General features: G+C 42.1%; 1 protein-coding gene across 3 annotated transcripts; it reads right to left on the bottom strand.

The window, feature by feature from the left end:
* Nucleotides 1-241: 241 nt before the first annotated feature.
* Nucleotides 242-27596, bottom strand: Dcaf17 (DDB1 and CUL4 associated factor 17). Of its 3 annotated transcripts, none has more exons than XM_041631581.1 (14): nucleotides 27267-27596; nucleotides 26811-26914; nucleotides 22815-22905; nucleotides 19176-19312; nucleotides 18696-18774; nucleotides 15554-15643; nucleotides 12890-12994; nucleotides 12498-12603; nucleotides 9501-9643; nucleotides 6512-6621; nucleotides 4363-4450; nucleotides 3587-3670; nucleotides 2471-2626; nucleotides 242-1577 (listed from the first exon to the last, which is right to left on the bottom strand). In XM_041631581.1, the coding sequence occupies exons 1-14, from the start codon at nucleotides 27390-27392 to the stop codon at nucleotides 1437-1439; spliced, it is 1560 nt and encodes a 519-aa protein (XP_041487515.1). In that variant the 5' UTR covers nucleotides 27393-27596; the 3' UTR covers nucleotides 242-1436. The 3 variants fall into 3 exon arrangements, 2 of the variants coding, with proteins under 2 accessions (XP_041487515.1, XP_041487516.1); XM_041631582.1 differs by lacking the exon at nucleotides 27267-27596 and adding an exon at nucleotides 27142-27262; XR_005972295.1 differs by lacking the exons at nucleotides 242-1577; nucleotides 2471-2626; nucleotides 3587-3670; nucleotides 12498-12603 and having other exon boundaries at nucleotides 4430-4450.

The raw sequence follows: 27596 nt of genomic DNA, 5'->3' as shown, positions 1-27596 counted from the left end.
TCTGAAAAGTGGTTAGTGGAATTCAAGGGCCAGGCTTAAACATGTTCTAAGAAAAAACAAAAACAAAATATTCCTTCCACCAACACTCTGCTTCTGGCTAACCAGGAGATTCCAGGCAGGAAAAACTGGGGTTTCAACTGTGCTACAGGGAAAAGGCCACCAGGGGCCAGCAGTGCACGGAAGTGGCCTAACAGACGCCCCTTTATATTCTAGCACAGATATGAAAATATCGTTCAACGAAACAGATTCAGTGAGTCAATAGGATGGAAAAATCAGTCCAACATCTTTAGACGTATTAGGAGCTAAATGGGTTACAAATCAGGAAAAGGTTTCATTTCGATTTTGCTTGGATTTTTTTATAACACAGATACACAGTGCTGGGAGATAGCTCAGTCTGGGAGGTGCTTGTTACACGACCATGCAAATCTGAGTTTGGTGCCCAGCCCCCGAGCAGACGTCGGGCTTGATGGTACACCTTTAATCCCAGTGCTGGGGAAGCAGACGGAATCCCAGAATAGCCAACCAGACTAGCAGAATCAGTGAGCCCGGATCATAATGAGAGCCTATCTCAAAACACAAAGTAGGTGGCTCTTGAGAACACCACCACTGGCTGACTTCTGGCCTCTGACTACACATGCAGGCACACCTGCACAACATGAACATGTAGATATATCCACACAAACACACCCACGTGCACAGAATATAGTCAATGAGAACATCAAGTCATGGAATAAAATCATATAAGAAATAGTAATTTTATAACTAGAATCAATTCTTGATATTGTATAGAAACATACACACATAAAGCTATATGTATATTTTTTTGTTTTTTACAAAGAAGCTGTGATGATTTTTGGCTCAAAAGTATGATTTTTATTACAAATCCTATTTATAATCTTTAAGAAAAGTTTGGTATAGAGTATACAGGATTTATTTATCTTTTTGTTGTCATTTTGAGAGCAACCTGGCCTTAAATTTGCTATATAGCCAACACTGGCTTTGAACTCCTGCTCTTTTTGCTCTACATGCCATGTGCTGGGATTACAGATGTGTTACAACTAGCTTCTATGTTTAATATTTTTATTTGTTTCTCTCTCCTAGCCTTACCAATTAAAACATTACAGTAGTCATTAAAAGTCATGGTAATTATCCCTGCATCAATGATGTCTCCTGACACCTAGATGTAACGTTCCCTAGCATTTCATATCCACAGTAGCACCTCGTCTGGAAGAGTCACAGGCTGGGTCTCTTGGGACAGCAGTCTAGAGAGCATTCACATTAAATGGAGTCCTTACCCCCTTATGTGCAAGAGTTTAACCTAGTCCTTTGAAGCTAGCACACGCCCTGTTATGTAAAATACTGCAGAATGTTCCATGCAGATAATAAGCTGATAGGGTGTTTCACCAAATGCTTCAAGTTACAATGATCTCACTGTCTTAATCACTTCTGTTGACAATTTCTTCTTCTTCTCCAGGGTCACAGACCATCTGGTAAACATAGCAGCTGAAGACCCGGTTGGGTTTCTGTTCGATGTGCAGCACCAAGTCTCTGTCAAAGTAGACTTCATGGCTATATGTCTGTAATGAAAACACAGTCACATGGGGTCTGCTTTCCACACAATCATCGTCACTGCTGTGTCACCAAAATATCCTACACCCCAGGAGCCTTTGTACGCACATAGATGTGGGAGAGTTGTCAAAAACGAACTTTTCACAAAAAATGGATTTTTCTGTGCATGTAGATGACTAATAGAAAATACAGACCATTTAGACACTGGAAAGAGCTGTGGACTCAGGAGCCCGGGGACCAGCTCACTGCACTCCGCTGCATGAGCACACACACACACACACATTCACGCACTCCAGTTCCTAATGATGGAAAGGGCTAAGGCAGAAGCACGCTGTTCCTTATGCATTTATGTGGGTGCTGGGGATCCAAACTTGAAAGTGCCGTATTTCACAGCAACTGAACCATCTCCCCAGTCTCCTGAACCTTGTTTACTGTCACCACCTACTCAGTTCTGGGTGGTACAGGGTCTCTACCCAATCTGCAACAGCCCCAGGACATGCACATTTTATAACATTTGTAAGAACAAGTATTTCCAAGTGCTGGAAACCCAGCTTTCTCAGATACTGCCTCTTATTAACTAGCTGTGGAAGATAATTATATTATAATTTCATTTAAAAAATGTTACCAAAAAAATTGGAAGGAAAATAAAAGACTATGTTAAGGAAATTACATGTCTCAAAACCCACAAAGTTTTATCTTCGAGGGAACTGATAAAAAGATAACCCTAATGCTAAGAGAAAAAAAGTTTAAGAAGTACTTGTTTTGTCTTGCATGTTGGGCAATAACGTCTTTCCTGTTGTCATGGCACCGGTCCTGAGTGTGGACTGATATGGACATGTTCTAACAAACGGCACCTTTAAAGGAAACTCTTACAACTTAGTACTCCAGTGGGTATACGTACCACATCCCACGACTCCACCAGCGGGATGCTCTTGAGTAAGGTTCCGTACTCGTTACAGTGGAAATCCAAGTGAGCTTTTCCCTCGGCATCTATTTGAGTGACAGCCACTACAGACAGCAAGTCCAGCTCGTCCTCATAGTCCACAATTTTGATAGTCTTGGAGACAGATGAGAGCAGGGCCAATTTCAGTTAATGAGTTAGGACTATTCCTACATTTTAAATTTATTTATCCCTTATGAAAATTCAAGAGCAGAAGGAAGAAGTAGGTGAGAGAATCAGTAGAAATGTATCTCTATGTATATACCTGTAAAACATGGTATATACCAGATTTTCAGTTGTTAAGCAGTATCCTGTAGACTTTGGCAACAGAACCAGAAAGAACACTGGATCCCTGGGCATGGAGGCATAGGCCTTTGCAGGATGCTCAGTTCATGGGTGCTGGGACCCAAACTCATCCTTATGATTGACTAGCAAGTGCTCTTGACGGCTGAGCTGTCTCTCCAGCCCAAGAGTAGTGCCAGAACACCCTCAACCTTATGGCTCCCAAGTGTTCTCTTTTCCCGTTGCTTCCACAGGGACTGGACCTAGGCGCTCTCGCACGCCATGTGAGCACTCTACTGCTGAACTGTAGTTATCGCTCGTCTTGGAGAATTGGCCTTTTAAAAGCTATTTATCTTAAAGAAAAAAGCGTCTCTGTGTGTGTGTGTGTGTGCACGCACACCTGTTAGCACATACATGGAGCTCAGAGGACAACTCTTGGAGAAGAGTTCTCTCCTGCTACCTTGTAGGAGCCAAGGACTGAATTCAGGTCACCAAGCCTGTACCAGTCTGTGCAGGGCTTCTACCTGCAGAACCCCCTTGAGAGCGAGCCAGTGAGTGTGCACCTCATAGAAACAGTAAGTTAATCGTGCTTTCAAATTATTTTGGCACCATAAACTTGAGTAAGAACTGTGTAGAAGATCCCAGTAAGAAAAGAGAAGGTGGGGTGACAATGACCAAACAACAAACCGCCCGCCGGCAGGGACCCCTTATCCAGTGTCCACCCTGGGCCTGGGAGGCTTTCAGCTGGACGGGAATGCCTGTTGGCTCGGCCTGCTATCATGGACTAATGAATACCTCTTGCTCCGGGTCATCATCCAGGAGGCTGAAATTTCTTTTCACCACGCGTCCAGAAGCTGTAACGGTGATTACGTTTTTGTTCTGCCGGAGGGGAAAGGAAAATCAGGACACGCTCTGTTACATGCAGTTGAAGGCAACAATCCTCAGAAATGTGGTAAAACCAGCCGTCCCTTCCCAACACCCACAGTCCATCAGCTGACTGAAAAATTCCAAATTTAATTTAAATCTAATTTTCAATCCTTCACTCAGTTAAAAATAATTTATTTTAATAAAGGTTTTAATTGGATAAAATGTTAGAACAGGCAAACACTAATTAGTTAAAGGTTAGACTTGCTCTTCATTCGTCCTCTGATCTGCCTTTTCATAGCAGAGAAGAGGAAAGGTGGATTTGCTTTCAGAAACACCCTCTTCAATCTCAGCTTATACACTAACGGCAAAATAACAGCTACCTACAGTTAATGTATGGTATCTGGTTTTTAAAAGATTTATTCTACACCTAGTCCTAAATTTGCACAGTTATTTAGAACCAAATATTGACGATTCAGCAATAAAAAATTTGAAGAGGAAAAAAAAAGAAGAAATGAGCAAGATAAATTCAGTATAATCAACTGTCTTCAACTCCTATCCGTGAGTGGGGGTTAGACCAGCTACTCATGCAGACAAGACGAGTAGATCCTGCACAGCTGTGCTGTCTGCAGCCAGGCAGGAAAACATGCATATTACAAGTTACCTAGACAGTTCTATAGAAAGGACATAAAATATTTCTGACTTACTCTGTCTTCTCTATTGGCCCAGATGACAAAATCTTCAGAGACCTGATGCTGAGAACTATTATTTTCTACCTCACTTAGCTTCAAGACTCTGAAAAGGAGTAAGAATTGTAAGAATTCAACACTGCAGAACACCATCAAGCTGCCAAAGCTGACCTCCAATGAAACTCAGCAAATGAAAATTGCAGCAGCTCACTTCTCCTCCACTGACTAGGCTGTTCTATTAATCTCATCACCGACACTCACGACCTTCCACACAGAAAAGCGCTACTGAAATAGGTAACGCGTGGCTTGCTCAGGCCTAAACCAGTTTTCAACAAGTTTACTGACGACACCATGCCACCCTCAGCTGTCCCTGCAGCAGGCCCTGCGTGTCTCACCCTAACACAGAGCAGACAGTTCCACTGCTGTGTCTGCACAGTGCGCAGCTAACAACAGCACTCAGCGTCGCCAGTGATTGAGACAGGACAACAATTAACTGGAGGGAAGAACTTTTCAAAGAGAGTAAAATCCTCACTCAACAATACCATTTTTTTAGGATTGTATTTAAGATTTGGATTTGTAGAGATAAATGATCTCATGGGTCAAGTTGACTAATCAAGAGAAAAGAAAATAATCTGCTTCCCACCCATAGAAATCTGTTCACATCATTAAAAAGCTTCAAGATCACAAGTTCTCAAACCTCTACAGTCCCATATGCAAAGAGAACAGCAAGGAGAAGCCACAGTGGCAGGGACAACTGAAATTTCCCATTGACAACAACAAAGAAATCAGATCATGTTTCAAACTGATAGATGATTTTGTCAATCAGTGGAAATATCCAAAGGGGATTATCTTTTAAGACATGGGGAGAAGCCAGGCTTGGTGACACCTGCTTTTTATCCTAGCACTAGGGAGGCAAAGGCAGGTAGATCTCTGTGAGTTCAAGGCCAGCCTGGTCTACATTTTAAGTTCCAAGACAACATAGAGAAACCTTATCCAAAAAAAAAAAAAAAGGTTTCTGGCATGAGAGCTCTGTGTTAGTGTACAACCAGGGTGGAGTTGAGCAGCGGGAGAACTAGAATCAAACAGGAAGAAATTCCTGATTGAGAAGACAAGACCTAAACGCTGAGGTAAGCAACAGTTAGTGGAAGTCTGGATAGAAGATGAAAACCATGAGAGAGCCGGGCGATGGTGGTGCACGCCTTTAATCCCAGCACTCGGGAGGCAGAGGCAGGCGGATCTCTGTGAGTTCGAGACCAGCCTGGTCTACAGAGCTAGTTCCAGGACAGGCTCCAAAGCCACAGAGAAACCCTGTCTCGAAAAACCAAAAAAAGAAAAAAAAAGAAAAAAGAAAACCATGAGAGATTATAACAAAGAAGGCTGAGAAGTAGGAGAGAACATAGCTTGATGTCAGAGAAGCCACATGAGGGCCATTTTAAGGCAGAAAGTTGATGTGAAAGCAAACAGTACACAAACACCAGTCCAGGAGTTCAGAACAAAGGCAAACCACCACCTTTCTCTAGGGCACCAGAGACTGGACCAGGACCTCACCCACAACAGCCAAGTGCTCTACTGTGAACTACATCTCCAGCACCCCTTCCCCATTTTTTTTTTTTTTTTTACAAACAAGGTCTCACAAAGTTACCCAGACTGGCCTTGAACTTGCCATCTTCCTGCCTCGGCCTTTTGGGCAGCTGGGATTTCAGGCCTGTGCCACCTGGCTCAGTGATCATCTTTCTCACCAGTCCTACAAAATGAAGACCCATTTAGGTGTGTGCCACACTCCTATAATCCCAGGATTCAGTGCAGAGGCAGAAAGACTATGAGTTCAAAGTCAGGCTGAGCTACAGACACTTGCAGCCAGTATGAGCTACACACCAAACCCCTAAGAATCTGCCTTAAAACAAAGCAAACAAAACTCAACGAAGAAAGGATAACCTATAATTCCCTTCCATTCATTCACATACCATCAATCAAGAAACTTATGTGCAATACTTACAGACAATAAAGCTAAAGTATAAAAACCAGACTCTGTGGACAAATCTCTCAGGAAATACTCTGCACAAGCAAATTTTTCATAAAATTAAAATGGCTACAAGCAAAATAAAAAAATGTCAATAAATGCACAAAAAAATGCTTTTAATTTTAAAGTACTAACATAATTACTCACTTGACTTGATTTGGGCCAACATGTATAATTCTTCCAGAAGCATCAGGGTGAAAATAGATCCAGTCAGATTCTAGGGAACAACACTCCATTTCTTGGATTCCATTTTTTGCCTGAAGTTGGAAAAAAAAAAGACAGATTAAAAGGGTAAATAAAATTTTCAAACTTAACCATTTCAGTGACTCCCAGGTACAGGAAAGAAACTCTAGAGCGGCTGGCTGAAGGGGGATGTGGACGATGGCTAAATGAGGACACGCAAAGTTGAGAAATTCAGAGCATCTAGAGTTAGAAGCTTTGCAGTAAGTAACAGTAACCCAAGCCGCCAGTGCTTGTGCATGTGCTGTGTGTTGGGGGCTGTGGGGTGCTCATCACAGCTGCACTGATTTTAACACTCAAAGCAAATATCAACCCCATTTATGGCTAGGGGACTGACACACAAAGAGAACAAATCTGCCCCGTGTTTTGAACCTATTAAACGGCAAATCTGACTCCAAAGTCCACCAACGTTCCATTACAGCTCCCTACAGCGTCCTCCGCCCAACCCCAGCCACAGCTGCCTGTCAATCAAAAGAGCCGGTACGCTCACTTAAACACGCAACCAAGCCAAGAGTCTCTGACTCAGGCCACACAATCTCCTTAAATAAGTCAAATATTAAACTCTCAAATCTGAGAAAGGAATCTAATACTGATGAGCATTTAAGACAAGAAAGGAGTATTTTTATTCTAAAATATGTAGGTATACTTAGACATTTAAATAAAGAAAAACGCCACATACTGGTGCTGCATGCCTTTAATTCTATTGCTCGGGAGGCAAAAGCAGGTGGAGCTCTGTGAGCTCCGGCCTGGGCTACATAGTGAATTCCAGGACAGCCAGGGGACATAGTAAGATCCTGTCTCAAGAAAGAGGGGTAGTTGGGGGTGAGCACTGTATGACAAATGATCCACACGTGCTCCTATGTTTTACCTTCTACACAGCAGCACCAGGAACTAACAGCAGTCTGCGTCCAGTAATGTCTGGCCTGGGCCATTATTTATAAATGTACTGAAATGCAGGCCTGACTACATGCTGTAGTTGTTATTAACGAGGATGTGACACACAGAGTCAGGTCTTCTATAGGAACATACGCACTCTACAAGGTGTGACTAGATGACACATTAGGCAGAGCAGAGAGGCAGAGAGTGACCGGTACTGATAGCTGAACAAAGTCCCGGATGAGAGGGAGCAGTCACACCAGGACTTGCAATGGCAGGGAAATCCTTTGTAAAATGATACAAAAGGGGTTTTCACTGGGGGAAGAAAGGGACAAGGCTGTTACATGTGACCAAGAAGTGAGAAAAATGCTCTTACAAAAGTAAACTAGAAGATGCTACTCATAGTGACCCCATGACATCAGGAGAAGGTAAGAGGACCCAAGCCTATGCCACCCTTCAGCATGGCGGAAGGTGGAGACCTGGGACTTTAAAAGCTACTAGAGCCATAGTGACTGACTACAAGCATCCTGGAAGACATGGGTGTACAATAAACTGAATCCACCTCATAAAAAGCAAATTTATCTGATAGAACAAGAGATCTCAGGAATAAAGCACATAAGTCAGCGATAGCAGCAGAGGTGAGAGCCACAGCATGGGTCGGGGGTAAAGATGCTCTCTGGGCCGCCCGTCACACAAACAGGGAAGAGTCTTTGAGGAATTACACACAAGCTGAGAAAGAAACTGTGCTCCCAGGCACGTCTGGCCATGCTAGACCTCAAATGATTGAATGGAAAATCAAGAAAAAAAATCCTATTTTGAAAGAAAATTAAGATGAATTCAGTGAGTAAACTTTTACTGTGTTGCCATGAGCCTTTTCTTCCTGTGGTGCCAGAAGCAACTTGAGGAAACCCTTGAAAAGGCACCATTTCAGTGCCAACTCTGTGAGCGCCAGAACTCCATCTGGTTCTGCTCTCTTCAAAATCAACAACACATTCCACAGCAATTTCAGAGGCGGCCCTGAGGATATTCTACCAACAGTTCCCACGGTAGCATCTGAGGGATGTTTTCCACGAGAATCCCGCTGCAAGACTGTTAGAACAAAACCCTGCGCTATGTATGGTGACACACAGCTACAGTCACAACACCTGGGAGGCAAGGTCGGGAGTATCAGATGTTCAAAGCCAGTCTTGCCCATGTAGTGAGTTTGAGGTCAGCCTGCGTTACATGAGTGTCTAGGATGGGAGGGAGAGATCGAGAACCCTTGGTACTCTAAGACCTTTCAAAAATTCATGTTTGGGGCTGGAGAGATGGCTCAGTGGTTAAGGGCATTGCCTGTTCTTCCAAAGGTCCTGTGTTCAATTCCTGGCAACAACATGGTGGCTGACAACCATCTGTAAAGAGGTCTGGTGCCCTCTTCTGACCTGAAGGCATACATGTAGACATAATATTGTATATATAATAAATAAATTAAAAAAAAAACTTAAAAAAAAATTCATGTTTTAAAAATCTGGGTGATGGGCTGGAGAGATGGCTTAGCAGTTAAGAGCACTGGCTGCTCTTCCAGAGGTCCTAAGTTCAATTCCCAGCAACCACATGGTGGCTGACAACCATCTATAATGACGTCTGATGCCCTCTTCTGGCGTGCAGGCATACATAAAGACACAACACTGTATACATAATAAATAAATAAATCTTAAAAAAAAAAAAAGACAACTTCCCAAGAAAGGAAAAAAACAAGTGCAGTTTTTAAAAAAAAAAAATCTGGGTGACAAAACAGTATTTCCTATGTTCTCTGCATTTTAAATTGTTCACAAGTGTCAGGTGTGGGAGCGCACGCCTTTAATCCCAACACTGGGATAGCAGAGGCAGGAGGATCACTGTGAATTCCAGGCCAGCCACCGCTACATAGAGACCTTGTCTAAATGAGAAGGTAATTCCTGGACATACAGAGCTATGAGAGCAGAGAATAAAAATTTCTAATATAAATTTACTGCTAAAAAGCTGAGTCCTCGTGAATTACCAAGGAATTATCCTTTAGAGCACAAATATGGAAGACTCCTTTCTGTTTCTTCTTATTCGGGGTGATGATGTAGTGCCAAGGATGGCCGCCAATCTGAAACGCGTTCTCCAGGGAGGAGACTTCAAAGAGCGGGGATGGCGAGCCTGCAGAGATGAGCAAGAGAAATTTATGAGCTTCTCATCTTGGGAGGACTTGCACCATTCATTAACTAAGTTCAACCTCTTTTGGTACATATGCATACTTTATGAAGTTCCACTAATGAAAAATTACTATGTTCAAGGAAATACAGTCAGAAAAGAAGTCTGTCACTCAGAGGACAGGAAGCTGGTAGGAAACAAAGTGACTCTTAGCTAACTCTCTAGGCACGTATTTTAGAGGGAATGTGTGGCTTACATGAGGACAAAAAGAAAAAAAGGAGGCCCAAGGTGCTTACCGCGGGGATGAGGGAGGCAAACACATAATAAAAACTGCAGCCACCCCCAAGGATCTCTGTATAACTCCAGGTTAGCCACAACGTCAACTCCCTAAACAATCGAGGAACATAATCAGGCCTCATAAATCTTTCAAAGGCAAGGAGACCTTCCATATCATAGCCTAACAGGTATACACCAGCAAATTCAACAAAAGCTGCCCTGTGTTAGGTGTCTTGTGTACAAGCAATGTTAGTCTGAACGAATGTAACCAATTTAGGACGGGTCTGCCACAACGGCGACTTTATCAGAGAGTCGACATCACTCTAGTGTGATCATCAAACAAGCTAATCTTTACAGACGTATCCAATCAGTCTCTTGGGGATGCACATCAAAGAAAATTTTGTTAGTGCTTTTTTTCTCTTCCTCTTTGATCACGGTTTTAATAATAACATAATAGACCGACTCCAAACGCTGTAAGGAAAAGGTATTGTAGTGAGGACCCATTCCTTTTGGTGGCTACAGATCTGACTGCTCATCTATAGCCTCTAGATTTGTGCTTCTACCTGGAGAATATCTGGTTCATAAAGCCACTCGTCTTCAAGGGGTTATTCTCAGAAAGATCGTTCATGTAAGAATTACGTGTTAAAATAGAAATGTGTGTTTTGTTAGGGCTCCTCTTACTTCTGAGAGCTGCACACAGGAGAAAAACAGATAATGAAAAGTGGCTTACAAGCAATTTGGGGGAGAAAGTAAGAACAGGTACAGATATAATTATATCAAATATACTTAAAGTACTTAAAAGTTTTTAAGAAAAGGAAACTATCTTTAATAAGCAAAAGTCTTTACGAGTAAAAGAAAAATATTACTATCCCAATATAATAATAGCCAAATTCAAACGTCATGTGATAATAAACTCAGGTTTGGTCCCCAGCATTCTCATTATAACTATCCGCAACTCCAGTTCCAGAGGATCCGGCACCTTCCTCTGGCCTCTGCTGGCTACAGACATGCACACAGTGACTTACAGACAGCAGACAAAATTTTTAAGGAGCTTTCTGAGCATGTCTATACTGAACTCAGGAGGTATTTCTGAGCTTAGGAGGTATTGCTAACTTTTCATAAAACTGCCTAATTCACTTAAAATGAATCATTTTTAAAGCATTTATTTTCGACTTCATGGAGAGCTTAACTGGTTATACTGAGTACTTTTCATGGCTTACGTAACTACCATTTGCCACTGAACAGAACATTCTTTTCCTTTCTTGCATCTTTCACTTCTGTTTCTTGACCTATTTATTGATGATACAATGGTAAATGATGAGAGAGAAAAAAATTCCTGTTTTATTTTGGCTATATTAGAAAAACTTTTGGAGTTTCATCTAAAAAACATACTGTTTACTGGTTAGAAAATGATGAAAATGTTCTCAGCATCATGAATGACTCTTAATGAATTAAGAATAGAGGCAAAAATACTAGGATAATACGATTTATCTATCTGACTCTTTTAACTGGACAGCAATCATCAAGCTGTCCTTGGATGCCTGAGAAAAGACCTGGACAGAGGGCTGCCGTCTCCACAGTGTGCAACAGACACCTAAACACCCTATATACTTTGCTAATTTCCTTAGGCAGATGACTCCCTAAATCATTCAATCGTGTTGGTCTGTAACAGGAAATAATTTTATAGACTGTGTTTTTGAACATCATTATTCATTATTATTTTACTTTTTTTGAGACAGGATCTCATGCAGCGTAGGCTGGCTGTCAATTGCTGGTTTTTTACTAAGTTGCTGAATTTAATAAGATAGGGTGGTTGGGTGGTTTTTATTTGTTTTTGAGAGTCTGATATAGCTCAGGCTGGCCTCAAACTCACTATATAGCCAAGGATGACCTTGAACTCCTGATCCTCCTGCCTCCACCTCCTAGGTGTTGGGATTCTAGAAATGAGCCACCATACCTGGACCAGTTAAGTGAGTAAAATACAGAAACTGGTTTTTTTATGGTCTTCATAAAATTCAAGTATAACTTTCTTTTTTATCATCCCTAGGTCTAGGATCTGTCTATCTTTAGTTGGCATCGCATTACTATTTCCTTGGAAAACACTATCCTTAGAAATAGGTAGACTTAACAAAATTAAAAAACCTTAAATTGGCAGGGTCAGTGGTGGTGCACGCCTTTAATCCCAGCACTCCGGAGACAGAGGCAGGTGGATCTCTGAGTTCGAAGCCAGCCTGGTCTACCAGAGCTAGTTCCAGGACAAGTGGGTTCTAAAGCTAAAGAGAAATCTTGTCTCAAAAAACCAAAACCAAACCAAACCAAAACTTTATGTTGTAAGGAAACTATGATGCTATGAACCGCTGCAACCCATCATTTTCCAGGCAGGAGGCTCAGCATCCTCGGGCCTTCACTGTAGTAAGAGAGGACAGCACTGTGCTGACGATTACTCAGCAGGAGGGTGACATGCTGTACGGAAGTGAAATGAGTCAGTGCACAGTCAGAGAGAGAAGGGTGCGCTTGCAGCGCACAACTATTCACACAAACACTTACTTTCTTAAGTTGAAAAGATCCTGTATAGCAGCCATACCTGTGATCTTAACATTACAAGGAATGCCAAAAGGAGCCTCTCCTACAGTCCCAGAAGTCCCGCCCTGACTGCATGCACACCCTAAGTCAAGTTTCTGTTGCATGAACTAAAAACAAAACAAAACAAAAACGGTGGCTTTAGAGCCTATTTAAGAAGAAATAAAATTTACATGTACATGGCAGAGAAAATGTCTTTATTCAAGGGCCTTTCTGTTTATCCTCCCCACCCCTCTTGCAAAGGTTATTGTGCCTTTTCATATTTCTATAATAGCTTTTATAATTTAAAATTATATGAGCACCTGACTCACTAAAAACAACAACAAAACAAACAACAACAGAAAACTTCAGTGCAAGCCTCATCCTGAGTGTGTGTCCAACTGTAGTTTTCTCTACCTGCTCAAGGATGGCTTGGAAGCTATACAGTCTGACCAGTCCCGAGCTGTACATCACAATCAGTATTCCATGTGACAAGGTAGCATCTGTGACATTCGCGAAAACCTAAGGAGAAAGGCAGAGGTCACCTGAGAAAGGCCAAGAATCCTCTGAGTTATCAAAATGTTTGCTTCCTGCTGTATATTCAGGTCATTGTTGCTTCCTCACATTAAAACTCAATTAAAACTTAGCAGCGTGAAGCTAGAGTGTTATTAGAGGCATGCAGCTCATCCCAGATACCCAGGCTGGAGCATCAATGGAAGCAGGGCACGCAGGGCTCAGAATGATGAGTCAACATCCGTTTGCTGTATAGCTTTGTCAATACAAAGTAATTAAAATTCTACTTTTCGTGGAACAGTGGTATACAGTGAGGCCATGTAATTTTAAAGGAGTATTTATTGGGTATATCCAATAGAGACTCATTGTTTACACTAAGATGTTCTTCACAAAGACAAAAAATCTATAGCTGCTTAATAGCAAGAAGATTGGATCTTGGGAAGTAATTACAAGAGAAATGGCCAGCTACAGATCCGTGTATGTTTGTGTGCTGTGGGTATAGTGCATGCATGTGTGAACGTGCATAAACCCATGTTCCTGTGTGCAGTACAAGAGGATAACACTGGGTGTCCTGTTCTACCGTTCTCCACTTTATTCCCTCAAGACAGGGTCTCTCTCACCGCATCCAGAGCTTTCCACCTTTGCAGCCAGGGGAACCGCTCTTGTGCAGTGCTAGGGTTGCGGGCACACATGGCCATGCCTGGGCTTCATGTGGGTGCTGGGGATCTAAACTCAGGTTTTCATAGTTATACAGCAAGCACTGTTACCTACCAAGTCACCTCTCTTAAGTTCCCAGCTCCAGATTTTTGGCACTATTAAGTTCTTGAATTTCTATTTGAGGTTTCATTTCTCAACTGCTTAAAAAGCAAAACCATAAAGATCAAACCCTACAGACTTTTACCAAGAGTAAGGTTTTGCCTTATTGTTCCCTAAAATTTCTGTTCTTGAAGCTTGTGATGATTTTCTCTACAGCTCTGAGAAAGGGCATGATTCCGTGCCTTTTTAAATATTCAACAAAAAGCAAGGTAGGCAAATATTTATAGTACTGAAAGCATTATAGAGAAAATAAAAATCCCTTTGACTCCTTTCAAGGATGATTACTCAGTAAAGATGTTCCATGGTAATAAGTAGCTTAAGTCTGACTGTTCAAGAGCCTCGCCCCTGTATACTTTTAACATAAATAAGTGAAAGCTGTGCTGTAATCCCGAGTTAGAGTCATCAAAACCAAATCCCTCAAGAGACTGGATATACTAGAAATAAACAGGAACAGCTTTGACTTTGCTGGTCTTTTTGTGTTTTTCCTGTTGTAGAATGTAATGCACATATAATTACTCAATCCACAAACATAAAGAAAACAATGAAGTTACAAGGTGGGCTTTTTGTCATTTTCTTAGAAAGATAATTATGGTTTGCTTTGAATTGGGTCGCTCTTAGCTTTTCAATACCCTGGTTCTACACTTTAAAAGAAGTACTTTGGTAATTCAAACATCTGAAAGTTAGTAAACGTAAACGGCTGCTCAGCTTCCAACAGAACACACTGTCTGTCACAATGCCCTAAAATACTTAAAAGTGACTAGCACAAAATAAACTATAGGTGACACTAATATTATTCTTTAGTTTATGCAATTCAGTATAAGCTAATATACTAGAAAATGTTTAGACAGTTAGCTTGTCTGCTCGTGATACTAACAGAATCTCAGATCTTGTCTCCTACAATATTCCTGCATGTAAACACTAGTAAGAGAATTTCCAAAATAGCTTTTCACAAAGTGAAATTTTTTTTTTTTTTTTTTTGAGACAGGGTTTCTCTGTAGCTTTGGGTCCTGTCCTAGAACTAGTTCTTATAGAGCACGCTGGCCTCGAACTCACAGAGATCCGCCTGCCTCTGCCCTCTGAATGCTGAGATTAAAGGCGTGTACCACCACTGCCTGGCTACAAAGTGAAAAATTTTAAAAAGAAAATAGACTATTGACTCTTACTTTTCTCTCATTTATTCCACAAATCAAGACAAATGGGAAGACAATAAAAACCCAGGCTATGTTAGAAAAATTTATACATTCCAGTCCAAGTCTTGTTATGTAATATAAAGCAAGCTTTAGACCTGCACCTTGTAATTTAAAACGAGACATTTTGTTGAAGCTTAATGATCACTTTAACAAGCTCTGACATATTCTCTTTGAAAAGTCCCTTAGGCATTTCATGATTTTATAAACTAGCCGTTTGTTAATGACCACAGGATTTCAACACTAATAACACTAGCCATCTGAGCAGCACAGAAACATGCCGGAAGCTTAGGCTTCTTCCCAAGTCAAATGTTTACATTGTGATATGTAAAAAGACAGATCAGTAAACATTTCATAGACAGGAGAACATTTCTATCAAAACATCTAACAAATAAATGAAGATATTCCACTTAATTGTCAATAAAATATTACACTTAAGTAACTATAGTGTGGCTCTGCACAGTTTTGATCCCAGCATTGGGAGGCAGAAGCTGGTGGATTTCTGAGCTCAAAGCTGGCCTGGTCTACAGAGTGAGATCCTGAATACATTAAAATTTTTTCTTACCTTTTTGTTGATCTCTAGAATCCCTACAAGTGAAAAGGGCAGAACCCGGAACACTGCAAGGTATAACAAAACAGACTGCTGAGTGCCTGCCTAAAAGAAAAGAATAAAATTATAGGTAGCTCTCCAAAGTACTTCAGAAAACAATTATCTTCATAAGTTCAAAATATCCATCTGTCCTTGTATAGTTTCAAAGACAAAAGTTTTCATGAATTGAGACTATCCATCTATTTAGATAATAAACCAAACATACTTAAAAATGTTCACTAGTTCTCCAGCTCCTCACACACGCAAATTCTTAAACATAAAACTCTACAAAAGGAAACATAAGCATTTCTTACCATCAGAATACAGTGCATTTGCACTGCAAACTAGAGTTCTAACAATGAGCCTAACCAAACGCATGATGTGGCCATGGTCCTGTCATTCAAAGTACTTGTACTGGTTGGTATGCCTCTACTGAAGACAGACATTACATCAATAAAAGTTTGAGTGATTTATCAACCCGGAGAAGAGAGTTCCTTTATCTTGAAAAACAAGCTCCTGGGGCTGGAGAGATGGCTCAATGGTTAAGAGCCAGGTTCAATTCCCAGCACCGACATGGCAGCTTACAATTGCCTATAATTCTAGTTCCGGGGGATCCGACAGGGTTTCTCTGTAGCTTTGGAGCTTGTCCTGGAAGACCACCTTGTAGACCAGGGTGGCCTTGAACTCTTAAATCCGCCAGTTTCTGCCTCCTGAGTGCTGGGATTAAAGGTGTGTGCCACCACCACCCCGCCTGACACCCTCTTCTGACCTTCTTGGACATTGCTCACATGTAGTACACAAACATACATGTAGGCAAAACACCCATACCATACATATAAAAAAAATAATTTAAAAGAAAAGAAAGATAGGCTTCCAACAATTATTTCCATTATGAAATGCAAAATAATCTATTTACTTCTCCAGTTAAGAATTCAAGGGAGTATCTTCAGTTTGGGGGCAGCACAGCTGGCAGTCCCCCCGCCGCCCTCCCCCCAGCAAAATTCTGCTTGAGCAGAAATAAGGTTTGAGCACCAAGACTATTAAGCAAAACCACAGGAAATAAAAAGTAAAGGCACAAATAAATACAAAATCAGAGTGTGGTGTTTAAAGCCCCAGAGACCTTCCCTTTAAAGAAACATACTTTTACTAAGCTAAGATCTGTGCTCCTAAAACCTAAAGCCAGGTTTTATATATATACATACATACCATGGGCATATGTGCAGAGTTAGACTGAAGCCCTGGTTCTTACAGAGGGACATTAGACCCGGCACTTCTAGAATTCTCATGAAATGTTGCATTCCTTTGTTCCAGTATTTAACTTTTATGAACTTTCCTTTACCAAAGCAGAGAGCTACACAGTGCATGTGAACAGCAGCAAGAGACAGCAACCCTTTCTCAGGCTGGCCACCTCGATAACATGAGGAAAAGGCCAAGGAGACCCCGATATGAGGTATGTCGTTGTGCTATTAATGTGACTGAGCAAGATATAGGAAGTATTTATAAATAGCCATCATTAGAGGAAGTTTAGGTCTGGTGAAACGGTCCAGTGGTGAGGTGTTTGATCCCTGGAACCCAGAGGGTAGACGAGGAGAACTGACTCCTGCAAACATCCTGTCCTCCACTACACGCACACTGGGACATGTGCTCCTCCACTACACGCGCACTGGGACATGTGCTCCTCCACTACACGCGCACTGCGACATGTGCTCCTCCACTACACGCGCACTGCGACATGTGCTCCTCCACTACACGCGCACTGCGACATGTGCTCCTCCACTACACGCGCACTGCGACATGTGCTCCTCCACTACACGCACACTGGGACATGTGCTCCTCCACTACACGCGCACTGCGACACGTGCTCCTCCACTACACGCACACTGGGACACGTGCTCCTCCACTACACGCGCACTGGGACACGTGCTCCTCCACTACACGCGCACTGGGACACGTGCTCCTCCACTACACGCGCACTGCGACATGCCACTACACGCGCACTGCGACATGTGCTCCAAACCCCACACACGGAAACAAATTAGTGCCATTTAAATGTTTTGAGATGAAGTTTAAAAAGCTAGTCAACAGCTTATCTGGTTCAGTGGCATACACCGAGCCAGAGGAGGCAGGCAGGAAGGAAGGGAAAGTAGAAGAGAGGCGCTGGAGTTGACGAGGGAATGCCAGATGGGGTTATCTAAACAAAGGGCAAGCACAGGAACTATTTAATTCGTTAGAAGTCCTAAAGCAGGTACGGTGGCATGCAAGTGATCCCAGGGCTTGGCAGGCTGATGCAGGAGGATCTCAGTGTGAAGACAGACTGGGCTGCACAGCCAGACTCTCTCAAAAACAAAACCCAAACAAACCAAACCCACCGCACACAAAAAGGTACCCTAGAATTCTAAGTAAGTTACCTGGCAGTCAGTGCTACAGGAGTTTCTAGAAGGCTATGTTTCATAGAGAGTACAAGGAGGAATTTTAATACAGAGCTTGCCAAAGCAAACAGAAAATAATAGCTTCTTATTACTGTTACGGGAGGTGGTCTCTCAGCGGCGATAGGCTGGAGGAGTGGGAGGACCTCCCGTAACATATTACAGTTGTTTTTTTATATATCCTGTCCTGAGATAAAAACAGAAAACATCTATGAGAAAAAAAAAATCTCTATTTTATAAAAATGCTCAGTATATATTTTGTAAGTATTTCCTCATCACTTACAACAGAAATAAGTTTCTTGCTATGTCTAGGCTTTATAAAGTCTAGTAAATTCTGGGTGATACCTTTTGGGGGAGAAGGCAGGGAAGAGGGTCTCACCACGTAGCCCCGGCTGACCTGGAATCAGGGATCCTTTGCTGAGATTGAGGGTCTGCACCACCCTGCCAGACCCATGCTGAGTGATTCCTCGAGAGAACCATTGAGGAAGGTAGCTCAGCACTAGAGCACTTGACCAGCATGCACGAGGCCCTAGGTTCACTTCCCAGTGCCACAAAAGAAATAAAAAAAATAAAACAGAAAAACGCCCATTTGAACAGTCTGCTTTAGGAGAAAAGTTATCTACAAATTTAAACAGCACTCTTCAGTCACCAAAGGTCACTTTAACCAGTGTGCAAAAGCACAGGCTGCGGACCTGCCGGGCCACTGCTGAGCCTTTGTTCTGAGCTGACTTGACCGCAATGACCTCTTGAGGGGTGTCCCAGCTCAAGTACCTTTGGAAAAAACAAAGAGGAATTGAGTGGTTTGGACCAGTCCCCTTATATTTAAAATTAAATCATTATACTTTGTTTACTTACCTACATATTTTTGGTTTTCAGAGATAAAATCTAGCCTAGAACTCTTGGATTATACTAGAATGGAGGGAGGACCTACCTCTAACTACTGTGTAGAGGATAATTACTTAGTAGGAATACAAAGATAAATACTGTAGGTCACCAGCCTCAGATCTTCAAACAGAGTGGAGTGAAGGAACAAAGAGAGTAGTTCATAAATAGGGATCATGGAATACACTGGAAAGACTGGGACAGAGGGCAGGACTGAAGAGGTACTTAAGATTTCCAGGGCCATAAGTCTCAAAAAAAAAAACTTTAAATAACAACCTCACAGTTGATACCTGAACTTGCAATAGGAAGCAAGGTATATTTTCTCCAGGATTTCCCCTGTAGTCGCCGATATACGAAGCAGCCAATTATGAGCAGTCAGTGCTATGAGTGAGGACTTATAATCTGACGGGTCAGGAAGTATTTCTCCCTGGAAAAAAAAAAAAGACATAAAAACAAACTGCTTGGCTAGAAACAACATACAGTAAGTACTCTGTGCACAAAGAAAATGGCTAGTTACCTAGTCAATAAGTAAGCTAGAGAATTACTAACTGCACAAATGAAGAAGGCAAGGGAAGGCAAGACTGTGGGTTGCTACTTTAACTGTTACTTATCTTTTTACTACTTTAAAATGTATCATCATTATTCTGTGCATATAGGTGCACCAGCCACAGTGCACATGTGGAGGTCAGAGACAACCAGGGGGCTCAGTTTTCTCCTTCCTCTTGTTAGTTTGAGACAGGGTTTCACCATGTAGGCTTGGCTGGTTGTAACTCACTCTACCCGCCTCTGCCTCCCGAGTGCTGGGATTAAAGGTGAGAGCCAGCAAGCTCAGCTCTCCTTCTGCCTTCTCGTGGGTTCTGGGATCAAACTCAGGCTGTCAGGCTTGCATCACTAGGAAGCAAGTACCTTTACCACTGGGCCATCCCACTAATCTTAAGAACTTATCAAATGAGTTTATCCATTTACACACACAAAGGAACATACAGCATGTGGGCAGCGACTGGAAGAGCTCACTCAGCATCACTCCAGAGCAGAGCAGTCCCCAGATGTAGCCAACAAGAACAGGAACATCTGCGATGGTGCTGCTGTGGTAACAGAACTACTGGAGCTCTTAGTCTACTCACGAGAGCCACTGTTTGGACAAGGCACAGCTCTGACGCAGGCAGGACGGGGCAAATGTGTTGATTTTAGGTCGAGAAGATGAAATTAATGTGGCATTTGCTCCAGTAAAACACGAACGGGAAAGAAGAGACTAAGGCCTCTGCCCAAGCTACTAGAGCTATCTTCCCCCTCAAATTCCAGAGAAATAATCATTTGCTTTTAGTTTGCTTGGTTTTGTTTATTTTTGTTATTTCCTAGGCAGACCCCGTGTAGTGCTGACTAACCCGGTCCTCCTGCAGCCACACTGATGCTGTGATTTTTAAATGTATTAACTAATTATATGTAATTTGTAGGCAACAACATGAATGCTTTTATACTATAATGTCTTTATGTATCATCTCATGGAGACCTTAAAGTTTTCAAATATCTACTGCCCCTACTTAGTCCACTAGAGACACTTGGAACAAGTACACATGGATTCAAACTATTTCTTAAACCAAAAGTGACATTTCATACATATCTCAGAAACAGAACAAAACAGAGTACTAATTTCAAAGTAGTTTTGTTTCCATATATTAACAATACAGTGTTCCTCTGAGTTCCTCACAGACAATCTTGCGTCACCACAAATAAAAACAAAATCATTTAAATGTTTACGGAATGAGAATAAGAATTGGGTTAACTTTATTTTTCCAGGACTGCTCTATATTTTGCGTGTTTGAATTGGCATATTCAAACTTTCTCAATTAAGAAACCTATCATCTCTCTAATCCCCCTCAAGAAAATAGATTAAAAGGCTTTCAATTGTTTAAGGCACAATTATTCACAGCTTTCAATTAAAGAGGAAGAAAACAGGCTTCAAACTTTCTAATTTTTAAAAAGGAGACCTCTATGAAAAGAGTAATTATAGGGGAATGAGAGTTTAACAAAATTACAGCTTTATGGAAAAACAACAGCCTGGAAAAAATTTAACATTCAATTCAGGATATTTCTGCCCATGGCTCAGATAGTACTTCCGGGCACAGCCTGGGAGTTCTCTTAAAAAGCAACCAACCACACTCACAGACAGGATTAATTCGCTGCAGTGTGCCCCAAGAGGACTTCCTAGAAATGATGCCATGGAAAACTTACAAAGGGAAGAACTGTCCCTCAAAAGAGGGCTGTGATTAAAGACTTTGGCAAGATGGTCTGACAATTATTGTCTATGTAAGCATTATTAGAAGCAGTATTAAAAGCTGAGGAAGAATTTTACAAATATCTTGGTTTAATCTTTGGAACTTTCGATGTTCCATGTTTATTTTTTTCCCCCAGATTAATTCCTCCTAGCTCCCCTGGTGCCTGCATACTCATGTCCTGAAAGTGTCCTGAAAGCAGCACACCCGGGGCAATGCTGGCCTAATGGAGTAACTATTGCAGTTTTAATTTTTATCCTATTATTTTCCTAACTACATTCATAGATGGAATTTATGAGAGTTTACTTTCAAAGATCTATGTAATAGCTGCTCACAAAAATGACTGCAAAGCACCCTACATTATTATAAAACTTTTAATCGGTTTTTAGCTTTTTAAGATTTATAAATTATCTCTAATTTACAATTTTTCATAATAAACTGAACATGGTGGTGCATACCTATAATCCCAACACTCAGGGATGGGTAGAGTTCAAGGTTCAAGCTCATCCTCAGCATCATATCAAATCTTTAGCGAGCCTGGGCTCATACATGAGCCTGCTCAAAATAAATAAATGAATTCCAAATACTGCTTTAAAAAAAAAGTATTACATTTGTGAGTGTGTATGTGTGTGTGCACATGCATGCATGCATGCACATGTGTATGTGCATGGCTGTGTGTGTGCATGCATGTGTGTGCACTGGAGGACACCAACAGACAAGTTTTAGAACTTACTTTCTCCCTTTCCCTAAGTAGGTCCTGGTGACTGAACTCAGATCATCAGGCTTGGCAGTAAGCAACATTACCTGCTAAGCTATCTTCCTAGCTTGTAAAAAAGAATGTTTAAAGTAACTTCGTAATGGTACTGAAAAGACACACTGCCTTCTTGGTTATTCTAAAGATTTGGGAGTCACATGATTTTTAAGTTTTATCCATTTTTTTTTTAACACACTAACAATGACTAGTTCTTCTAAACAAAATGCCTTACAGAACATCATGGAGGAGGGGCAGAAATGTTGCAAAGCAGCCAGGTGGCTGTGGTGCAGCCTTTAATCCCAGCACCTGAGAGGCAGAGGCACGCAGATCTCTGAGTTTGAGGCCAGCATGGTCTACAGAGTGAGTTCCAGGAAACAGAGAAACACTGCACAGCCAGATGACCAGCACATCTGCTATGGGGCTGTGTTCTCTATATATGACAGGAAGCTGCACCCATGAAATCTCATACTACTGCCTGTACAACACCACTAGCTAGATGGGGAAATCTCACGAGGTCCCGCCCCTAAATGAAGAGCTACAGGCAATTAAGGGCCGCTGAGAGAGGGAGAGTCGGTCCTTCTCAGAGACTTGCCTCCTGACAGCTTATCCAATCAGAAGGGTCAGTCCTGAACACATATGCATCCGAGCAGCAGTAGATGGACCCAGCAGGTTGTGTGTGTGTGTGTGTGTATACAATAATTAAGAAGAGGTCATGAACTTGAGAGGGAGTGTATGTAAGGGAACATGGAAGAAATTGAAATGGGGAGAGAGTAGGGTAGAAATGATATAAATACAGTACTTGTATAGGACTTTTAAACAATGAAATAAACATAAAGATAAAAACATTTAAGAGTTGGGGGAGCTTTAAAAAAAAAAAACAACGCTCTAGAAAGAAATCTCACCACTGGGCATTCCCATAACAAAGCATCCTCAATTTTTTCTGATTTGGAACATTTTGGCATTTCATAAAGTTTTCTTGGCTCTGATGCAACACTGGGAAAAAAGAAAATAAACATTATTATTAGTTTAAAACTGAGGCAATCTTTCACATGTCTGTAGCCCCAAATTACAAATTGCTATTGTTTCCCCTAACTCTTTGGTTTTTTTTCTGCTCACAAATTCATAACATACAAACACAGAAAAAATGTTAAAAAAAAGTCAGGATTAATATAGTTTATAATAGGGTCTGGAGAGATGGCTTGTTTGGTTCCCAGCACCCACATCAGGCAGCTCACAACTGTTAATTCCAGCTCCAGGGGATCAGTGCATCTGGACTCTGCAGGTACCCCTCCCCCCCTCACACACACACACATTTTGGTTCATCTTCTAGATGTTCCTCATGTAAATGGAGCTATCTGGACATCATTTTACAAAATAGCATTGTATTGAATTCTTTTATCCTTAAACATTTACTGTAAGACTGTTGAATCCACTAAGTTCATTCTATTGCTCTGATATTTAAAAGTGATTATGTATAGATTAAAAGGTTCCCATTAGGCATTGGCTAGTTTTATATCAACTTCACACAAGCTAAAATGATCAGAGAGGATGGAATCTCAATTTATAAAATGTCAGAAAGATCAGGCTTCAGGTAAGGCTGTAGGGTATTTCCTTAATTAGTGACTGATGCGAGGGAGGGCCCTGCCCAACTGTTGGTGGTGCCTACCCTGTGCTGGTGGTCCTGGGTTCTATAACAAAGCAGGCTGAGCAAGTCAGAGGAAGCAAGCCACGAAGCAGCACTCCTCCATGGCCTCTGCATCAGCTCCAACCCCCAGGTTCCTGTCCTGCTTGAGTTCCTGTCCTGACTTTCTTCATGGATGAATAGTGATGTGGAAGTAAAAACGAGATAAACCCTTTCCTCCCTAAGTTTCTTTGATCATGCTGTTTCATCACAGCAATAGAACCTCTAAGACACATTAGTTTGAATGAACATTTGTGGATACAAAAGGAAACACTCTTTATGTATATTTTATTTTTTCAGAAATATTAAATGTGTGTCTCTTCCCACTATCACTGTACATTCTATCTTCCAGCAAATTGAAGACTAGGCTATGGTATGGTTTAAGGTGCTTGTCTGGTTTCAGGCTCTGTCCCAAGAACTGCATTCACTCTCCTCTGTACTGAAAAAGTGAACACTGTATCCTTGGTGCTTACTTTTGAAACAGTCTTGCTACGAGGCCCAGGCAAGCAATCCTCCTGGTCCCAGCTTCCCCAGGCTGAGGTTACAAACCTGCCACCTCCCCAAGCTAGTCTCGACTTCTCTGGCAACTACTGAGATGTGGTCATAGATGTTTTCTTTTAGCTGATGAACTTTAAAGTTTGACTATTATCAAGAGAAACATTCTTAGGATGACACTTTATTCACCTTTGATAGTAACTCAAAGGTTTAAACGAAACAGAGTATCACAGGAGCGAAAGCAATCTGGTGTGATCCTACCTGTGGGTGTAACACTCCTCAACAGCACCGTGAAGAACTCTGTATCTTTTATCCCTAGGACACTAATCAACAGCATTTACTTTGCTTGAACTTTTAAAAATCAGAACAACTATCTCTGCCTCGAGAAAGTGACGAGCTGGTATTAATCCTGGTTAATACTGCAAGGTATGGTGATGAGCGCCATGAACATATGAGACAATGCCCAGCTTTCCAATGCTAGAACCAGAGCCTCCAAACAAACACTTTTCAGAAAGAACTGATGAAAATGATGAAAGAGCAACCACTCAAAGCCTTTGGTTGTCCTTATAAAAGCACACCGAGAAGCATTTATTCAAGAAAACCCTCTGAACTCAGGAAGGATAACGGGAGCCCAGTGTCTGCACCAGACACTTTCCCTCCCTCCCTCCCTCCCTCCCTCCCTTCATTCCTTCTTCCAGCTCAGGAAGAAGGTATCACAGCTCTAAACTGTTCCGGCCAAGACTTCTAGGATCCCTTCCCGCTGCTGCTTTGACTCAGAAGTACTCTCCCCAGAATGGGCAGAGTGACACCATTCTCATCCAGCCCCAGTCATGTGTTTGTTCAGGCTGAGTCCTATGTTAGTGTAGTTCAAAGTCAGGAGACCCTTCTGTGTGGGCCCCACGAGGGCTCTAGTTGGGTATACTACAGTGTAGAACAACAGGACCCTAACATCACTTCTCTTTCTTTGTAAAATCCAGACTGGCCTTCTCTTTCTTTCCTAAGCTGAGTATTCTGTGCACCTGATCTGCTCAACTTCCACCACTAAAGGAGTCTCTCCACTAACTCCTGTGACTGGCTCCACAGAGTTGGCCTGGAGACTTGAAGACTCCCTGGGCAGAGAAGCAGTTCCAGACAGATAGCCCACCGTTCTTCCCAATAAAACTGACTTCATTTGAAACAGATGTGGAGGAGTTCAAGTATATGCGCACTCTAGAAACCAGGGGAAGCCACGTCCAAGGGCAAATGGGGGGTCATGGGTAGATTCACTAGCATTAAGGGTTAAATTGTAGGTCGGCCGATTTACCAAAGAACCAAAAGGATAACTACTAGAAGAGTGGTTCTCAATTTGTGGGTTACAACCCCTTTGGGGTCACATATCAGATATCTTAAATATCAGATATTTGTATTACAATTCATAACAACAGCAAAATTATGGCTATGAAGTCACAACAAAATAATTTTATGGTTGGGGAGTCACCACAATATTAAGGGTCCCAACATTTGGAAGGCTGCGGACCACCATACTAAAGTCAAGGCAAATCCCAGAAATGGCTAGGCTCTCTGACTGCTAGTTCCTAATCCGGTAATAGAACTTACACCAGGCAGTGGTGGCACACACATTTAATCCTAACACTCAGGAAGCAAAGACAGGCGGATCTCTTTCAGTTCAAGGCCAGCCTGGTCTACAGAGCGAGTTCCAGGACAGGCTCCAAAGCTACAGAGAAACCTTGCCTCTAAAAACAAAAAAGAACTTAGATGTTATCACCTCTGAGAAAGCTCAGTTGGTAAAACGTTTGCCACGCAAGCAAGAAGATCTGTGTTTAGATCCCACCTCTCATGGTTTCTGGCACTTGTAATCCCAGAGTCGGGGAGGGGGAGATGGGAAAATTCACAGGACTACATCATCTACTGGAAACCTAGCTGCCTGGTCCACTGAACTAACACCCTGTCTCAACAAAAAGTTGGACGGCTCCTGAGGAGTGGTTCTGGAGGTTGACCAACTGCCTCATTACACACACAAAGGAAATGCCCATAATCTTTTAGAGATGTGAGGTGAAGAATGTGTGTCTAGAATGTACTTTAAAGTATTTACCATTATGGGCGGTGGTGATGCACCCCGTTAATCACAGCACTTGGGAGGCAGAGGGTAGAGGGATCTCTGAGCTAGAGGTCATCTTGTTCTACAAGGTGAGTTCCAAGGCAGTCAGGGCTACATAGAGAAGCTCTGTGTAAAGTAAAAGAGAGAAAGAGAGAGAGAGAGAGAGAGAGAGAGAGGCAAATTGGTAGTATTCTCTGTAGCCTGACCATAGTTGGTTGTGGATGAGGCTAATAAAAACTATGCATCTATAAATACTATGCTTTTGTTTGAATATTTTCTCTTGGAAAAAAAAGTAAGCACTTCTAAAACAAAATATAATACCCATCTCCCAAGCAACATCTAATTATTTCATAACCTGTTTGCTGGACTCTGATCTCTTAAATGTTATAAAGCTGCATACAGTATTTTGCCTGTGCTATAATTTTGTGTGAAATAAGTATTTACAAAGTTGAAACCTGCAACTTTAGATTTAACAAGGTTTTAAAATTGCATGCATTTTCCTCCTAGTTTTATTATGGACTCATTTTTCAATCTTCTTATTTCGCTAAGACTAAAGGAGCCACGTGGTTCTATAAAAACTACAGTCAGGCGAATTATGGCACAAAATCATCACCAAGAATTTACCTGCTGACACAGCACCGGTAATTGTCAAAATAAATTCTTCCTCTTTCATAGGCTATAGGTGACTTGGAATGGGTTGTCCAAACATTCTTAAATTTAGTACTCTCCTGAAAGATACAAAGAATTTCTGTTTAGGCCAGAACTCAGCCCCCTGCTGTGGAACCATTTTCAAGTGGGAAGTTTAAATCTACTGTTTCAAGTACAATGTTTTTTATTCTTCCTCCCTCTGCCCACACGTGTTAGTTTAATTGGGACGCCCAACTTTTACATCGATTGTTTGCAGGATGGCAAAAGCTTTTTAAAAACTAAAGCCACGAGATGGACCTATAAGTACCTATTTACTAACACCCTAGTTGAAGGACTCCCCACTTATGACCCTCAAAGGAAATCCGAGCGCGTAAAAAACTGCATCCCGGGAGTAGGATGGACCCCAGGCACCCCGACGACGGCGGGCGTCACCTGGCACACCAGCGCCCGCAGGATGCCCAGGTTCGCCCTCTGCACCACGCCCGCATCGCGTGCGAAGAAGCCTAATGCCCGGCGACTCAGCCTACGACAAACATTGGCCTTCGGGGTCGGGCCCATGGAGGCTCGGGGTCCGCAGGGCAGCGCCCCTCAGGGCCGCCACCTGCAAGCCTCAAGGGAAAGCTGACGCGAGATCCCCGTTCTGGGCACTCGGGGACAGTGAGCAAGAGTTAGCACCACTCGCGTTCGCTGCAAAGGAAGAGAAGCAACTGCGCCTCCACGGCCTTTCCTTCAGCTCTCGGTCTCACCGCCGCACCTCGCGGC

Source organism: Microtus oregoni, unplaced genomic scaffold (genome assembly GCF_018167655.1).
Source record: "Microtus oregoni isolate MIOR12 unplaced genomic scaffold, Mior012 000037F_ref0000500, whole genome shotgun sequence".
Classification (NCBI taxonomy): Eukaryota; Metazoa; Chordata; class Mammalia; order Rodentia; family Cricetidae; genus Microtus; species Microtus oregoni.
The sequence above is the reverse complement of the archived record's forward strand: the minus strand, read 5'-3'. Positions and strand labels throughout refer to the sequence as shown.